The following is an 18485-nucleotide window of genomic DNA, read 5'->3' on the forward strand; positions in this document are numbered from 1 at the left end:
TTTAGAAACCTTAGTTGGTTGTTCTGCCTACAATATGTAATCTCGGCTGTCACCATACTCAAATTCATCAAACCATTGTCTTGCACACTAGTATGGTTAGTCCAACTATCTCTTTTAAAATGCAAGTTATGCAACCGCGTGTGCAAATCGATGGTTTGATGATTGTGACATGAACCATTGGTTAACATGAAGACTTGTGATATGGCAAATAAAACAAAAATACAAAGAGTATCAATAATTAAAAATATAATTTCAAACAAACATGATAAATTAAAACCAAGTATAGCCGCCCGGCGATACTATTTCTTAAAAATTAAAAAAAATTAAAAAAGTGTAGCTGATATAGAAGTAACGCCGCACGGCTATACTATTTTTCTTTCCAAAAAAAAAACCGAGTGTATCCGTGCTGCTTTGTCAAGTAATATAATTTATGAAGTTAATTAAAATATTTAATACTAATTAATCACTAAATAAATAATTATTAAAATATAATTATTAAAGAAAATAATTAAATTAGGCTAAGATATTATTTAATTACCAAAAATAAAATTTATTGACTTAAAGATACTAAGTTTAAATTTATTTATTTTAAAAAACCTCTTTCGACGAAATTTTGACGGCACAAATATTTCCCATCGAAACTTTGTCGGATTAGAACTCTCCCGACGAAAATTCGTCGACACAGCTAAATTTCGTTGGGAGAGGTCTAATCCGGCAAATATTTGTTGGCATTGACCTTTGCCGACTAAACGTCCTCAGGACAAGTTTTCTCTCTTTTTTATATTTTAAAAAATATAAAATTAGATATTTTAAAAGTATAGCCACTCCGTAATACTTTATAACTAGAAATTTTAAACGTATAGCCGCGCGGCTATACTCTATAAATAGAAAATAGAATATTTTAACAGTATAGCCGCTCGGCGATAATTTTAAAATATACTCTATAAATGCGTTAAGCATAGCTCTTCAACTCTCCATTAGTGAACATGTTTCCTTTGGAGTATATATGCCGTTTGTTTTCTCTTATATTGTTTTTAGTTTTGGAGTTAATGATATTGCTCTGGTTCAAAAAGATAAAATTTATCAACAGAATATGACTTAAATGAAAAATAAATATATTAATGTACTAAAAAACTACGATCTCTATTGATGCAGTAATCATTGGAAGTTTGATTTCACACATCTAACATAGAAACAGTGGCTTTCTCAGAAAGAAATAATAATAATAATAATAATAAAAGGAATGCAATTGGGGATGCGATATTACATATAAAAGGCAGGTGGGCGAAGGGGTCGCGGGTCGCTGGTGGGCGAGGTCACAGAGAGAGAGAGGCAGCTTGGTTTTAAAAAATTTAGGATGCTTTTCCGGTTCCACTTGAAAATGTGATGAAAAGAAAAGCAAAGTGAAGATTTCATATATTTGGGTTTATGTTATTCGGCATATGAGTAAATTCTGTACCTATTAGAAAAACAATGGTCCTGTTATTGGAGCTTAATTCCATTAATCAATGGGTTAAGCAGAAGTGAATTTCCACTTTTATGAATTCTGAGCTAGCCTTGAGGGTATTGTTTTGAGATGTGATGATGAACGAAAGAATGATGTCATACCAGTTTAGCAGCAAATTGAATAGCAGACTTATTTAGGTATTGCTCCTTCGAGAGTATATTATTTTCCTCTTTTATTATTATTGATGATGCATGATGATGGCGGTAGGAGTGAAGAAGTTGTGTTCGTAACAGATTAAGATGGGGTGGTATGCAAGAAAGAAATAAGGTCCACAAAGCAATATAAATAGTAATTGGAACAATCTTATTATTATTTTAAATTAAAATTATTACATATGCAAGACCTAATTGTCATTTATTTTTCTAGAGCGCAAGACATTCATGCTGCATGCAGCTAGCTAGGCAACAATTGCCAATCCCTTAATTAATATAATTATTCTTGGAGCAGCTCTCATAGCATGAATCCACGAAGCCTTTCACATAGCGCTTATCTACAGTATCAAGCAAATAAAACCAAAATACAAAGCATATCAATGACCGAAATATAATTCAAAACGAACATGATAAAGCTAGAGAGAGAGAGAGAGAGAGAGGTAGATCAATAATCCCATATGGAAATATGTATATTACCAGAATTGGAAGTGCTTGTGGAGGCAATAGAGTTGGCACAGTTATGTGTACAATTATACACAACATCTGAAGGCCTATGTTTGCATCTGATCATGCACATGCCAAGGCATATTGGGTTCATAAGGCACTTTGTCGCACATTTTAAACCACAAGAAATAAGATGACCATTTGGAACCACATGATTTGTATTGGAAGGATCAGAGACATCATCAACTTGACCAAGAGTGTTGCCATCATTTGGAACCGCACTGGTATAGGAAGGATTAATATCAGCTTGAGCGATTGCAAGCACAAGCATGCTCATCAAAAGCACAGCCCTCAAGACACTAGCATCCATACCTCCTCTTTCTTTGTTTCAACTTTTTTCCTTATTGAACTCTGTTTGATTGCCGGATTGGTGGAGGAAGTGGAAGCTATAAAGCCACAATTTATAGGGAGACCCTTTGGCCATCTATGGTTCTAAGCATGATTGTAGCTAATTACATGAGCCGTGATGCAACATATATTGAAGCGATACATGCAGGACTATCATTTTGAGCATAATTGAAGGTGTCTCCCTTTTGATTTCATTTGATTAAGTCCGAAATATTTATCTGGTAAGTGTCAAATTATTATTTAATTGGTGGATGTAATTTAGGCGGTTTGGTAGTATTCATAATATATATTGTTTTCTCATTGTACAGAAATGACAGAATTATTGTTGATTTTCTTGATCAATTGCAGGTATGCTTTGATTTAGTTGATCTTACTGTAATGGAGCCTTTTTCTTTGAAGATCAATTGCATTGAGTCCCTTTTGATTAAGTCTTTTTGTCAGGACAATTATGTGCCTAGTGACGTAGGTTTTCTATGCTTTTAATTTGTCAACGGGGTCTAACATAGTGGAAAAGTGTTTTGAATTGCAGACAAGAGGTCTCAGGTTCGAACCCCCACGGCATTTTAACTGTGTGTGTGTGAAAAACCCCCCTCCCTTATAGTTTAGACTATCACTTATACTAATAAATTTATAATAAAAAAAGCCTTTTTGTCTGAACAAAATTCCTTCATTAATTGGCTCTCACCACAAAAGTTAAATTTATAATTTAGCAATTTTTGGTGTCTATACATCATTATATATATAATTCTAGAGAAAAATAACATCATATTGGGTGCCTAAATATAGATGATTAATAGTTGACGAATTTGCAGTTGTTGGGCAAATTATTATTATTTTTACTGTTTTATGATTTACATAAGAATCAAGTGTGAGTAAGAAGTAGATTCACAACTTTTCCAATATAATATATATATATATATATATATATAAATCTTGTTCTTTCTTTTTCTTTTTCTTTTTATTTTTAAATAAAAGCTAAGTTTCATTAATTCTATATGAACATTACAATCTAACATTTTGTCATGCCTCTTTAAAAACAACAAGTCCAACTAAGCGTAATATACAAAATTTCAAATTGTTAGTTTTTTTGTTTTCCAGTCCTTACTTAGAGAAAATTCGATCGACAAAAACCGATTTCCAAATTCTTTTATATGTTCATCCCCAAGTTTGTCTATACACTGTTAAGATTTTAGAGGGATGGACCTTGGCTCAACACTAGCAACATCGATATTGTCCCCAACTTAACCACCTGTTTAGCAAGTGTGGGGTTTTATACAAAAGGCATCAATGTTATTAGGAGTGGAACCATTTATTATATGGGACTTTTTATTTTGTTAAATTTCCGATGTGGGACTCGTGTATTCTTCAACACTCCTCCTCACATGGGACCACTTTTTAGTGGGCTACATGTGCAATCAATTCCACATCAGTCACCCTTTTTTTTTTCTTTTTTTCCCTTTTTTTTAAGTTGGGGTTTGTTTGATTTTGATTCAATTTGGGGTTTTTGTTTGATTTGAGTTTGTTTTGATTTGGGTTTAATCGGGCCTAGTCAACCGACCCGCTCTGATACCATACACACCTTTTTAATATATTAATTTGTTTCTATATGATCGTCATGTTCAAACAATATACTATTTGATAAGGGTGTTGCTATTTTTTTTTTTTTTTTGGACGAAATATTGTTTCATTAAATAAAAGGTCAAACGCCATATTACATCAAAATGAACTCAAATAATTGAGTTCACACAAAATGCAGTGCATACAAACATAGCCCACTACAAATAAAACTAACAAAATGCATAAAGCATACATAAAAGCATAAAGCCCGCATAGAGGCGAAAGGCCCACATAAAGGCAGAAAACCCACAAAATGCAAAAGCCCACAAAGCTCAACACAACATTAGGAAACCCTAACACCATTAACAGACATCTGCCGCACAATCCTACAGTCACAAGTCGCGCCACCATAGCAAGCCGACAACCACCAAGGAGAAACCAGTGACCAACAGAAAATGGTGGTGGGCAAGCCACCAAAGCTACACCAAGTAGGAGTAGCACTACCATAATCCAAGCAATAAGTGCGATTTTCACTTTAAGGGCATCCCAAACTCCAATAGTTCCACTGAGGATAGACAACAGAAGATACATCTGTGGAGTCAAGGAGCCAATTATAGTGGTTAAGACCAACCGATGTGACGCAGCCTCCAACAATGAGGAGAGAAAATGCATTGCATAAACCTATAAAGAACACCAGAAAATAAAACCGAAGCCTTCACGGCCTAAAACACTAAACAAATTAAACTTAAAAAAAAAAAGGAAAAAGGAAACAAAAAAAGAAGAACGAAAAGGAACTGGCTCTACAAAAAAAGAGCAGCAACCCGTAGAGGAAAATTTTTAGGGGGGAGGGGGAATGGAAGAGGGAGGAGAAGGTAGGGGGAAAAATGGGGTAAAGGAGAAAATCAAAAAAGAAATTAAAAAGAAGGAGATGGGAGAAAAGAACAGAAAGCAAAAGCAAAAAAAAAAACAGAAAAAAGTGAAGGTAGAGATCTGGAAAAGAGAACAGAGAAGGAAGGAAAGGAAGGGGGACGAAGGAGAGAGGGGAGAGGGAACCAGAGAAAAAGAAAGAGGGGAAGATGGAGAAAAAGCCAAAAAACAGAACAAAGAACAAAAAGAAGGAGGAGAAGGGGGAAGGGAGGATAGGAGGAAAGGAGGAGCAAGGAGGCAAGAAAGGGGGAAGGGTTGGTGACCACTTCTCCTGGAGCTAGAAGAGAGGGGGCTAGGGTACAGGAAGCAGAGAGGGGGGGGATCAAATAACGTATAGTTTGAACGGTTGGTGGAATTTTTAGGGTGTTGCTATTTAGACTGCATTGCTAACCACCTCTCTAATACAGGTAGGTCCCTCCCACAAACATTGGCTTAGCTCACCTCTCTAATAGAGGTAGTCAGCAATGTAGTCAGTAAATATGATTCAAATAACATTATTGATTTGATAATGGCAACAATATTCTGATTTCCTCATCTGTGATTCTTTTTGAGTTTTTCTAGTGGTGTATAACTCAATGTGGATGAAAGCAAACGATGCTAATTAAATTGATTATATTATAGAATAGATGTCGATTGTTTGGATCTTTAGTTGATTGTAGTGCAAGGTAAATATTGCTCATGTGTCCAGCGCCCAACCTTTTAGAATGGTGATGAGGTACATGTATGATTTGAAGGTGCTCAAGCTTGAGCTTCTTGGCGGTATGGCTAGAATGAATGAAAAAGATAAATAAACGAAGAAAATACACGTACGGCACGGTGAACCCAAAAAAAGGGCCCATAAAGCAATATAAGTAGTAATTTCGTAAATCTTATTCTTGTTTTTAATAAGAAGTTTACATATGAAAGATGTAATTCATCATTTATTTTCTGCAGCAAGACATCCGCGTTGAACTAGGGAACAATAACCGATCAATCAATTTATCTGGTTCATAGCATGAGTCCACGAAACCTTCCACATAGCGCTTATCTACAATCAAGCAAATAAAACAAAAATATAAAGAACATCAATAAAAATATAATATAATTTCAAAAAAAACATGATAAAGTAAAACCGAGTATAGCCAGCTGGCGATACTATTTCTTTAAAAAGAAAAATAGAAAAAACAAGTATAGCCGCCCGGCTATACTATTTATGATTTTTTTTTTTTTTTTTAAACCCAGTAACGCCCAGCTTCTTGATAGACATCCGTTTCTTAATTGTACCAGGACGGCTGATACTGGTGCTCGAGATTGAATGGACGTAGAACTCGTCTTCTCCGTTGGGACAGCACACTCTGCATTTATCCCCGTGTACTTCCCCATCTTATGAAGGACCTCCATATTCTGCCACATTCACTTACCACCATCAATCCTCTAGTCTAAAAGGCTCAGCTATATTCAATTTCAAAGAGTCTTTCTTTCTTTTATCATTCACCCTATAATTTCTATTCAAATTAATTATAAATAAACTAAAAACAATTGGAGTAACAATCTAAGAAACGAATGAAACTTTACCTGAATGGCCAACTCTCTGGTGGGGCAGATACAGAGCGCCTAAGGAGCTGTAACATTGGGATCGACCAGGCTGAGCATCCCAAGCACGAAACAAGTGGTTTTGCCCGAACCATTGTGGGCATGAGCATTAAGATCTTTGTGGGAAGGGTTAAAATCATGGGCAAAGTGATTGCCTAGATTTTGTTGGGCTTCTTGAACCCCATCTTTACATAGAAGCCCTGCAGCACCTCTGGCGACAGATTCAGATCCTCGAAGCTACCGCCGACGTGTACGGCTTGTCGCCAGTCGTAACCTAAGTCGATTTTTTTTAAGGTATAGCCGTGCGGCTATACTATTTATTAAAAAGAGCGGAGTAAAGCCGAGTGTCTATACTTATTTCTTTTTAAAAAAAATTAAAAAAACCCGAGTATCGCCGACCGGCTATACTATTTCTTTTTTAAAAAAAATTAAAAATGCATATAGCCGTTCGGCTATACTATTTGTTCAATAAAAAAGAGCAGAGTAAAGCCGACCGGCTACACTATTTTTAAAAAAAATTCTAAAACCGAGTCTAGGCCGAACGGCTATACTATTTCTTTTTAAAGAATTAAAAAACCAAGTATAGCCAATCGGCTATACTTTTTAATTGAAAAACATATTATGAAAAAAGGACCCTCCTAATTGCATTAGTTTATACTTTATAGTTTGCAGAGAGACCTGAGCTCTGTTCGCTTGAAGATTGGTATCTAATTTGTCTTGATATTGGTTTTCTTGACTGCTCTGAGGTGTAGTATTTGGCATCACTGTATCATTATGAATGCTATAAATGAAGAATCTCAAAAAATAATACAAGCACTGGTATTGCAGCTAAGAAAATATAAATTTAACAATTTCCCAGTGACCCGTATTTGGAATCTGTTTAAACTTTTGCAGAGGTTTAAAGTCTTTACATTTTTCAGGCTTTTCTTCCTGTGTTTGGTTGATAATTATGAGGCAAATTAGCTGTCATACATGGACCATTGATTTAGGACTTTAATATCAATCTTCGTCTGGGTTTCCATTCAGTTTGGTTGCATTTGGCATGATATTCCAGTGAGATCCTCATGTATCCTTCTTCTTAGTGCTTTGTGTGAGTGAAGATGATTGATTTCTTGATGACCCAGGTCTTCTATGTTTCCTCATGTTCCTGTAATTGTTGAATAATTTCTCTCTTTTATTATGGCGTCGGTGAATTTTCTTTCTAATCGTGCTTAAGGCCTGAATTTATATATGCTCCTCCTTTGAGTTTAGTTTGTCTGTTGCCAGAGCGGTCATGCAATATTTTTTCATTTTGTATAGTTTACTAGGTTTCGTGTTGGTTCTCTGAAACTCAGTCTTAGCTTTTGTCCTGCGGAGTGATGAAGATATTGTTAGTACGTTACGTACATGGTTTTATTGCTTTCTCTGGTTGTTGATTTCTGCACTTACACAATATGCATCATATTGGGGTTTGGCTTTTAAATTAGTTTCTTATGTAAGTGTTATTATATCAATTTTAAACAATGCCGAGTAAAGCCGAGCGGCTATACTATTTCTTTTTGAAAATTAAAAACCGAGTATAGCCGCGCGGTGATACTATTTATTAAGAAAAAATAAAATAAAAAAAGCCGAGTAAAGCCGAGGAATTCCCATGTTATTTCATCAAGGCTGGAGGCTCTGGATACCAAAAGCAAACTATTCAAGCAAGCTTCCACTGAGCACTGACAGCCTAAATACTGATATAATAGAAACTAAAATGCCTTAAAGCAAGATGAAAGCTCGTTACAAACCAGTTCACCAACAACTAGATGATCAAGCATCTCTGGATATATATAATATAAGTGGGTTTCTGTTGACTTCTCTTCGCTATCCATATAAACTTCTTCCCATCCTTCTCAACATAGCCATTCATGTGCACTCCATAAGCCTGTTCCAACAAGAAGTACACGTAAAAAAAATGTTAAAAATGAAAAGTTGCAAGAAAATCAAATGAACAACAATAAAAGAGTTAGCTGGCTTCCTTTCTACGTGACCATTGAAAAAGCGCACAGTGTCACATCCAAAACCGCATCATCAAGCCCTTTCACAGAACCTCCATGTCGATCTAATAACAAACTACATACAGGCACTGCTGTAGCACCAATTAATCCAATGAGCCAGTTGCCATTCATCATACAGATTAATATAGCTAAAATGACTTCCTAGAGATGCATCAAAAATTGATTATAATTCACTGCTTAATCACCTAGACCAAGGTAAAAAAAAGGTGGCGCAAATCGCAGAAACAAACCGTAGCTCATTCCTTATACCTGGACTATGTTCTTCCCCTAAGCTTTTGATTACATCTCCCACAGTTCTCGTCTTGTGCTCAGCGATGAATGCAACCGCCATTAGAGTTTGAATTTTATGGTGGGAAAGTAAACACGTCCTCGAAACTACATAAATGCTCAGCAAAACTAGAGATTTGGGAAAATTATTCAGTGCTATATCTGAGCATGGGTATTTGAATTCACGGAATTTGAGCTTACCCTTTGTGAATGGTCCTCAATTACAAAGGGAAAGAGTGCGAATTCTGCAAGCAGATTCAATAAAATGTGCAGTGGACTGTGGAGAGATAAACGAACAATTGGTCTGCATTTCTGTTTGGCGGTGAGAAAAAGTATTGTATAACTTACCAAGCAAAGGGCGATTGCAGATTTTGATCTTTTCCGAGTAGACCCTGAGATCTGAACCGGTTTGGATATCCTAACGACGTCGTCCCAAGTGAAGACATCATTGGAGGCTGCAGTCGACAAGTGACAACTTTGTGAAAAGCTTGCTGGTTGGAACGAATCGGGTCGTAAGCACCTTGGGAAAGCACGAAAAGCTTTGGCGGTAAAGCAGAAGGCAGAGTAGATAAGTCTATGAGAGATGAGGAATGCCGCTGCAGCCCAAGAGAGCAGGTTCGAAAAAATAAAAATAAAAAATTGAAAAATCGGTCTAGGCGGGTCTTTTTTTTTTTTTTTTTGGATTCAGGAGTACATAGGGAGAAACAATCACCTAGGGTTTGCTACAAAGTGTTTGCACTGACTTTCTCTTCTCAAGTTCCAATCAAAACTCAGGAACCTGAATCGCTAAGAGATGATCTCATTTTAAAGAAAAGAAAAAACTACTATGTTCCTATTTGTTAAGATGAAGAGAAACTGAAGAACATGTTGGAAGTTTGAATGAAATTCAAGAACCTTTGTCCCACATTGGTAGAAAGTAGAAAGAGTGAGGTCCTTATAAGTGTGGAAGTGCCACACTTAGTAAATGGAAGTAGGCCAAGTGGAAGCAATTTGGGCTTAAAAAACGAGAAGGGTTGAAATTACTGTCTTTAGGACATTGCATCAAATCTGCAATCCTCTATCTCGAATTCAAGTTAGTTTCATATTGTTTATATACTGTATTCTGTATTACAGTTTATTATAAATTCTATTTATATAATTGTTTTAATTAGTCATTGATTGTTGTTTTTCCAACAGAACATAGTAAAGAAACTGTAGAAGCAGAGAGAATTTTAGAGAAGGAATTGTAGGTTTATGTATTTCGTTAAGCTCTAACTGAGCACATTACAATCTTTATATCAGCCTAACTACAGTCTTAGCTGGCTACTCAATTTGCTAACAACTCTAACCACATTCTAACAGCTTACTCATTGATCTGTTGACACTTGGCAATATCATCATCATTGATACTCTTACATCCCCCTCAATCTCATGCTTGGAGGAGCCAAGCATAAGATTGGAACAGTGATGTGGAAAAAGAGAGGCAGTGAGGACGTTTGTAAGAATATCTTCAAACTATTTGGCAAACAAAACATGCCGCAGAAGCAAGCATGGCGGAGTAACAAACTGCATGAGCACAAGGATTTGGAACAGTGAAGAACTATGGTAAAGAAAGAATAGGAGCAAGCAATATCCGAAATGCGGAAAACCAGAGTGTACAAACAAGATATAGAGTTTCTGTAAAACCAGGAGGTTGAGCTATGTGTTTGAGTTTCCACTGAAAACCACCAGCCAATGCCAAAATGAAACTAACAATGGTTGAAGGAACTACTATCAGGATCGTGGCATTGTAATCAATATCACTGGCTAGCACACAGTTTTGTATATCTGGAACTACGTTGAGATCAAAATGCGAAATGCGATCAAAGTGCAATTTTGGCGTCACCAAAGGAATGTCCAGAGCAAACTTGTCATTTCCAGAGATAACAGTCTTGCTAGTTTCACCTTCATCATGAGAACCAGAGGCCTTGTCTTCATGTAAGGTCGTTGCCTGAAATAGTGTAATGGAATCAGCACCATATGTATGGCCCACAAAAGGGCTTACTATAGAGCGTGTGGCTATCTGAGGCAGCATAACATCTGCAAGAGCAATTATTTCATCCCGACTGATTGATTACCCCTTCCACTTATCCAGAGAGAGTATAGAAACCACAGACAACTCAAATACACCCCATCAAACTTCGGCAACTGATTAACAAGTAATATCATAGGCATAATACATGCTCCATCAACTCTTCCAGTCAACGAATTTCGCAACTTTATTGACCACAAATTATTAACTGTTTGCCCAAGAGATATACCAACTGATTCATTGTATGAACCATCAAGTATCCCAAATTTGCCAAATAATTGCATCCTCAATAAGCAAGTCAAATCAATTATGTAGTCGACCCCCACATCTAGAAAGAGATAGAATAAGAGAAGAGGGAAATTCTTTGTTCCCTGGGAATTTAAAGAAATTAAAGAAAGGAGATAGAAAGAAAGAAGAATTGGGAAATTCTTTTGTTCCTTGATCAAAGAGATTGTAGAAAGGAGGTAGAAAAGAGGAAGAGTTGGGAAATTCTTTCCCTTAGAGATTGGAGAAAGGAGATAGGAAAGAGGAAGAACTGAGAAATTCTTTTGTTGCCCTAGAGATTGGAGAAAAGAGATAGAAGAGAATGAGAAATGGGAAATTCTTTGTCCCATGAGATAAGAAGATTGAGAAGAGAATTGTGACATAACCATGTAAGTATTGATTGATTGAAGATTTTCTTGTTCTCCAAAGAAGTGGGATTTAAGAATCAAGAAAAGGGGTACTAAGATTTTGGATGCACTAGAAAATTTGACACAGCAAATACCAAATGAACCAACATAGTTGAGGAAATAGAACCTCCGTAGGCAGACATGGAATTGAAGTCAGCGAGTCGAATCAATCGCAAATCAATGGAGAATTACGCAAAGCAAATATGAATTTGTAAATCCCGAATTTGAAGGCTTGAAATCAACAGTCTTATATAAAAGCCCCAAAATTGACTAGCAATCGATCAAGAAGCAGATATTGACGTTGATTTCCATGGAGGTCCAGAAAAGAATGTCAAGGCAGAGAAAACGGAAGCAGAAGAACTCAGGATCGATCCATGGCTTTGATACCATGAAGGAAGTTGAGATTCCACCCCAAAACCAATTGGCAATTGGGGGGGGGGGGGAGTAGCCCAACTCCTTATAAGCTCTTGCTAGGTTTCTCAACTTTCCAATGTGGAACTCTTTACCTTCACATTCTCACACTATTGTATGTTTGTATTCTCTCTTTCCATGTATAATTTTGTTCCTTCTTTTAAACTACGTTCAGATTCAAGTTTCTAGAATAGATGCTTGAACTTTGCACTTTGAACACATGAAACTTTTTTCCTGAAAATGACATATCACTTTCATGGAAACTAGCCGAAAGCTCACATGAATCGGCTGACAATCCAAAATGAGCGAAACCCATTTCTAGAAAACACTTATAAAACCTCAAAAGATCATTGAAATTTGCAACCACCTCTAAATCCAAAGTAAAGATAATAACAGTAAGCAGTGCAACCACCTCTAAATCCCTCTATGTATAAAATACTATTATATTATATTATATTTAAAGCGTATAGCCGCACGGTTATAGTATTTATTAAAAAAAATTCAGTATAGCCGCTAATTATAATAGTATTTTATACGTTGAGGGATGCATTCATCTATTAAAGACATGTAGAGAAGCATTTTGAATTTGATACGGCACACAGGATTTTAGGACATGGCATGCTTTTGCATATGCTTCACTTTTCAAACAACACTTTACATAAAGAATACTACCTTATCTCTTAATACTATACCCATAAATCTTTGTTTGAAATTGAAACTTTTGTGAAGAAAAAAAAATGTGTATTGGACATGAAACATACGTACGTACATGTATAATGTATTGTACATTTGCTTTTTTTAAAACATGAATTTTCTAAACTACTCTTATCGATAAACGAAATTCAAGGAAAAGTTTTTTTTTTCCAAACCCAGTATAGCCTAACGGCTATACTATTTATTAAAAAAAGTTTTAAAATAATCAGTATAGCCGGGCGGCTATACTATTTAATTATAATAGTATTTTATACATAGAGACATTCATCTCTTTTTTTTCTTTTTTTTTTTTAAAAGGGAGACAGCTGGTGGCAAGCCACGGCCATCCACCCCTTCCGGGACCCGGAGAGGCTATAGGGAATTTCACCCCGTCCCGGCCCTCATCGCTTGATTCACCAACGGCGGGAATCGAACTCGGGATCTCCGTTTACATAGGGCCTGAGAAACGCCCTTACCACTGGGCCAACCCGTGAGGGTTGAGACATTCATCTCTTAAAGACATGTAGAGAAGCATTTTTTGTTTGATACAGCACATAAGATTTTAGGATATGACATGTTTTTGCTTATGCTTCACTTTTCAAACAACACTTTAATTACATGAAGAATACTACATTCTTTCTTACTACTATACCCATAAATCTTTGTTTGAAACTGAAAATTCTGTATAAAAAAAAACACATGTATTAGACATGTGACAGACCTATGTACATGTATTGTACGTTTGCTTTTTAAAAAAACATGTATTTTCTAAACTACTCTTATCGATAAATGAAATTCAAGGAAATTATAAAAAAAAAATTAAAACTAAAAAACCCAGTGTAGCTGCACGCCTATACAATTTATTAAGAAAAGTTATATAAAAAAATAAAAAAAAAAAAAGACCCAAGTATAACTATTTATTTAAAAAAAAACTGAAGTATAGCCTCGCAGCGATACTGTGTAATTATATTATATTTAAAGCGTATAGCCGCTCGGCTATACTATTTATTTTTAAAAACACTGAAGTACTGCCGCTTTGTCTGATTTTCAGGGTTGTCTCGTAAGGTTGCTCACAAAATAATTCCTCCTTTTCCAGCCCTTTTCAAGCAACCAAAATAAATGAATAAATAAATGGGGCAGTTTGGGAATGATTTATTATTATTATTGCAAAGACTAACCAAAAACGACCAGATTGTGAAAAGATAAAATTCTGAAGTGTTACTAAACAAGTCATAGCACAAGATTGGAGATTATTGCTGGTGCATACATCTTTGATATACGCAAGGCTTCAAACTTTGACCAATTGCAAAAACAACATTATACCACGAAAGCAGAGCGGAAATTAACCAATAAGTAAATCAGCTGCGACATTGGGAAAAGAAGAAAAGAAAACGAAAAGAAAAAAGAAGATGATCATCTCATCAGTTCATTTAACTAGTCTTGTGGAACCAATGATACAATACAACAAACCCACTTCTGTAAGCCATCTGTGATCAATAACTAATTCACCTAGAACAAAATTCAAATGATTCCTACAAATAAGATAATCCAACAACTTCACCTCCTGATTTTGGAGTAGCCTCAACCACTCCATGTGCCCATTTCCTCTATATTAAGAGCAATACCTGTTACTCATCAGAGTACTTCAGCAAGAAATCTTCAGCATTCAATTCTACATCTTTAGATACCGAATTTCAGGATGTTCAAGCATACATTTTCGTCCGTTTTCATCATAATGCTGATTGCAAATATGCACAATGCAATTGTACTTGTGTCTGCAGTTGATCCTGCACCAGTCAGCAGTGAACCGGTTCTTGAAATATACATGCATGACATTCTTGGAGGCAGTAGCCCTACAGCTAGGCCAATCACTGGCTTGCTAGGCAACATCTACAGCAGCCAAGTGCCCTTTGCAAAGCCGATAGGGTTCCTTCCTCCAAATGGTGCGGTGGCTATCCCTAATGCCAATGGTGCCATTCCAACTGTAAATGGTGCCAATGGTCTCCCACTAGGAACCGGCTTATCTGGTACAGCTTTTGCAGGAAATCCTAATGCTCAACAGAATGGCAATCCTGCTACCCAACTAGCACCGGATGGGTTGGGACTAGGCTTTGGGACAATCACTGTCATTGATGACATACTGACCTCTAGTCCTGACTTGGGGTCACAAACGATTGGAAAAGCTCAAGGAGTTTATGTGGCAAGCTCTGCAGATGGAACAACACAGCTGATGGCATTTACGGCTATGATGGAAGGAGGGGAGTATAATGACAACCTCAACTTCTACGGAGTGTACAAGATTGGGAGTACCAAGTCACAGTTGTCAGTGACTGGCGGGACGGGCAAGTTTAAGAATGCCAATGGGATTGCAAAGCTGCAACCACTGATCCCTCCAGGTCAACATGCAACAGATGGTGCAGAAACATTGCTGAGGATTACTGTCCACTTAAAGTACTGAGACAAAGTGGTCTGTTTGTGTCAATGTCGATGTCAATGTGAGTGTCTGTGATTGTATTAGCTACATGTGTGGAGTATCTTTCAATTGTAACTGTTCTGCTTAAGTATGGTAATGCCTAATGAAGAATATCTTGTCAACTGATCTTCTCACCACTAAAAGGGTAAGGAACAAGATCAAACAAAAACTCCAAATCACCATCATACTAAATGTCATAGTACACCATTACCATATCATGCAAGATGCATTACTGCAGATCACAGCCACCAAATAAGTAAAAATTGCATGAGAACATCACATATCAAACCAAACCTTATTGTCCTCATGGATGGATGACCAGTAACTTACTATCCAATAACGAAAACTATGGCAATGTAATCTTTGGACTAAAATTTTCTCTCTAAAGCAAGAGACTCATAAGAGTATTCAATGTAAGGCAACACAAGGTGGGTGCTGCCTATTATTGTAGACTGTAGATGTCAAAACTTTAGTAATTTTAAAGAACATTGGGGGAAATAAATATATATATATATTTATAAAATAAAAAAATTATTTTAAAAAAAAAAAAAAAAAAAAGGGAAGAATGATTAGGGTAGTTGCAGAGAAAAATGATGTGGAAAAGAGAGATGAAAAGTATATGAAATATCAAGGCAGCAAGATTTCAACAAAAATTCCCTTCATTGAAACTGATTTGTATTCATCGAGCTTCCAACAGAACCCCAAAGAGTCATTATATAGTAGAAGACTCTTATATACTTGAAAATTACACCGTTCTAAGACCTCGAACCATTGACTCAGAGACATCAACTCTTAAGTTGACTCTCTGATTTTCTTAGTTCTTTTTTAACTGATTGTAGAAAACTGTGAGCATTTCCTTTGAACCAAAATGGCCTCATAAACACCAACTTAGTCTTGGCCTTTCAAAGAGAATACCTCATCTAAAACCAAATTGTTGCTACCCTATGTAACCCATATAATTAATGTTGGAACAGGCACAGCAGCTTACAACTGGAATGAATTACCAAATTTTTGCCTTTAAACTATCTTTGTATATTTGGACACTGTTTCTTTATATTACAAAGGAAAAGTTTAAAATACAGGAGGAAAAAATCATAAGTGAAACAAAGTTCAGTTTACAAGGGAATGCTTCCAATTATTATTGTACTTGCCCATAAATGACTCAGGAACTCTACTTCCAAGAACAAAGTATATGTTATTCATCATTCATGTAATTGCTCAACATATGGCAAATCTATAAAAAAGAAACACAACAAAACAGGTCTAATGGTAACATACCACGCATACAGCTCCTCGTTGTTCACGACAAGCTGGTGATTTTAGCATGAGAAAGCACACACACTTCATCAATCCCGTAGAGTGAATCTATCAAATGCATCCGCAATGACGCTGGACCATTTGCCATTTTCATTCCCATCTCACCAGCAATCCCAAATACCGATAACGCCGAAGCTGTAGCTTCCAATACATGTGATTGATCAACCGAAACAAAGGCAGCAATGAGGGCAGTGACTGAACACCCTGTTGCTGTTATCTTTGTCATCATGGCAACCCCATTGTGAGCACCAACAACTCTCTTCCCATCTGTAACAATATCAACAGCCCCCGAAACTGCCACTATGGCACCACTGGCTTGAGCCAGTGACTTTGCTGACACTACTGCATCTGTTGACTCATGGGAACTGTCTACACCCTAAAAACAACAAAATTCAATTAAAATTGATTTATAACAACTTTAGTATGCACAAAAACAAAAAACAAAAAATTTATCTTTGATATTCAATGAACTGAATCATCATCCATAATAATAACATGAAGCCAAAAACTTTGACTCAACAATTTAAACACCTAATTTCCCCAAATATAAAAAAATTCAACTTAACAAATTTCAACGGAGTTTTTTTGGTATCAGAAATCCGATTCAAAGCACAGGATAACTTGTTCTTCATAACACCTCATGAGAAAATTGATCAGACTATTTTTGTGATAAAGCAAGAAAATTTACCTTGGTGGGTTCCACAGAAGCCTTGGCGAGGGAGATAATCTCGGACCCATTTCCCCTGATAACAGTAGGCTTAAGCTCCACAAGCTCCAAGCAAGCCTTTAACCGGAAACTGGAGGCACCGGCGGCAACTGGGTCGAGAACCCAAGGCTTACCGGACTTATGTGCCAGTTCAGCGGCCAGCTTCATGGCCGGTAGCCAGCCGGCGGAAAGTGTGCCCACGTTGACGCAGAGCGCGTGGACCTGAGGAGTGAATTCCGGGAGTTCTTCTAAGGTGTGGAGCATGGCGGGTGATGCGCCCGCGGACAAGAGAGTGTTCGCCATCAGATCCATCGACACGAAGTTTGTGATGCATTGGATGAGTGGTGATTGGGATCGAACTGTGGATAGTAGGGCCCATGCTTTCTGGGACCACATGGTTGTCTCTGGTTCTTCTTCCTTGTAGTTGGACGCGCTTTCCATGCTCTCTCCCTCTTTTGCTTGCCTAGAGCTCTGTTTCTGGTGACCTAGAGCTCTGTTTCTGGTGAATACTCGTTTTAGTAGCAGAAAGAAATCAACTTTATGTATATGTATATTATAAACTGCCGCTTTGCTCAATCATAATTGTCAATTTTTCCTCTAAATAATTTTTTCCATAAATTAATTAAAGGGTGTAATTAATTTTAATTTTAAATGATTTTAAAAGAATTAAGTTGATGGAGTTTAACTGAGTTTGACTGAATTATACAAATTCCACATAAATTTTGACTGAATTCATGTATAGATTTTAACTGAGTTTCTTAGAGTTTTTTTATTGATTTTAATGGAGTTTATAGCACTCAAAAAACAAAGAATAGGGGTGATGACAATGGTGGTGGTGGTGATGGTGATGTTGATGGCAGTTTGTGGGTGATGGGGAGATGGTAGTGGTGGTGGCGGCTATGGGGATGGTAGTGGTGGTTGCAGTGGGAGTGAGGTGGTGGTAGTGATGGAGCTCGTGGATGTGCCTATGGTGGCAACGATGGTGGTAGTGATGGTGATGATGATGATGCTAGCGGTGGCAGTGGTTATCGTGGGGGTGATAGTGGGGCTGATAGCGACGGTGGTGGTGGGAATGAGGGTGAGGGTGGGGTGGGGCTAGTGGCAATGGCAGTGATGGTGATGGTGATGGTGATGGCAGTGGTGGTGGTGTCCGTGGAGGCGATGCGGAGCTGGTAGTGAGGTGGCGATGGTGGTGGTTGTAACAACCCAAACCTAAAATTAATATTTAACTATTAATTTATTAGAGGAAAAGACTAAAATGCCCTTAGAATATTTTATTGAGGAAAAGATT

General features: G+C 36.9%; 1 protein-coding gene and 1 pseudogene across 1 annotated transcript; one reads left to right on the plus strand and one right to left on the minus strand.

Annotated features, from left to right (window-relative positions):
- Positions 1-14091: 14091 nt before the first annotated feature.
- On the minus strand, positions 14092-17744 carry LOC103323767 (hydroxyethylthiazole kinase family protein). Its single transcript, XM_008225776.3, has 3 exons — positions 17177-17744; positions 16450-16864; positions 14092-14323 (listed from the first exon to the last, which is right to left on the minus strand). The coding sequence occupies exons 1-2, from the start codon at positions 17633-17635 to the stop codon at positions 16472-16474; spliced, it is 852 nt and encodes a 283-aa protein (XP_008223998.2). The 5' UTR covers positions 17636-17744; the 3' UTR covers positions 14092-14323; positions 16450-16471.
- On the plus strand, positions 14338-15297 carry LOC103323766 (dirigent protein 18 pseudogene; annotated as a pseudogene).
- Positions 17745-18485: the final 741 nt, after the last annotated feature.

This window comes from Prunus mume, linkage group LG2 (genome assembly GCF_029339155.1).
Source record: "Prunus mume cultivar Tortuosa linkage group LG2, ASM2933915v1, whole genome shotgun sequence".
NCBI classification, from domain to species: domain Eukaryota; kingdom Viridiplantae; phylum Streptophyta; class Magnoliopsida; order Rosales; family Rosaceae; genus Prunus; species Prunus mume.

What these genes read in the sequence shown, in the direction of transcription:
- LOC103323767 (XM_008225776.3), bottom strand. Translation starts at nt 17,635, where the DNA reads ATGGAAAGCGCGTCCAACTACAAGGAAGAAGAACCAGAGACAACCATG. An exon ending in CTTCTGTGGAACCCACCAAG is followed by an intron (nt 16,865 to 17,176) that starts GTAAATTTTCTT and finishes TGTTGTTTTTAG; the next exon opens with GGTGTAGACAGTTCCCATGA.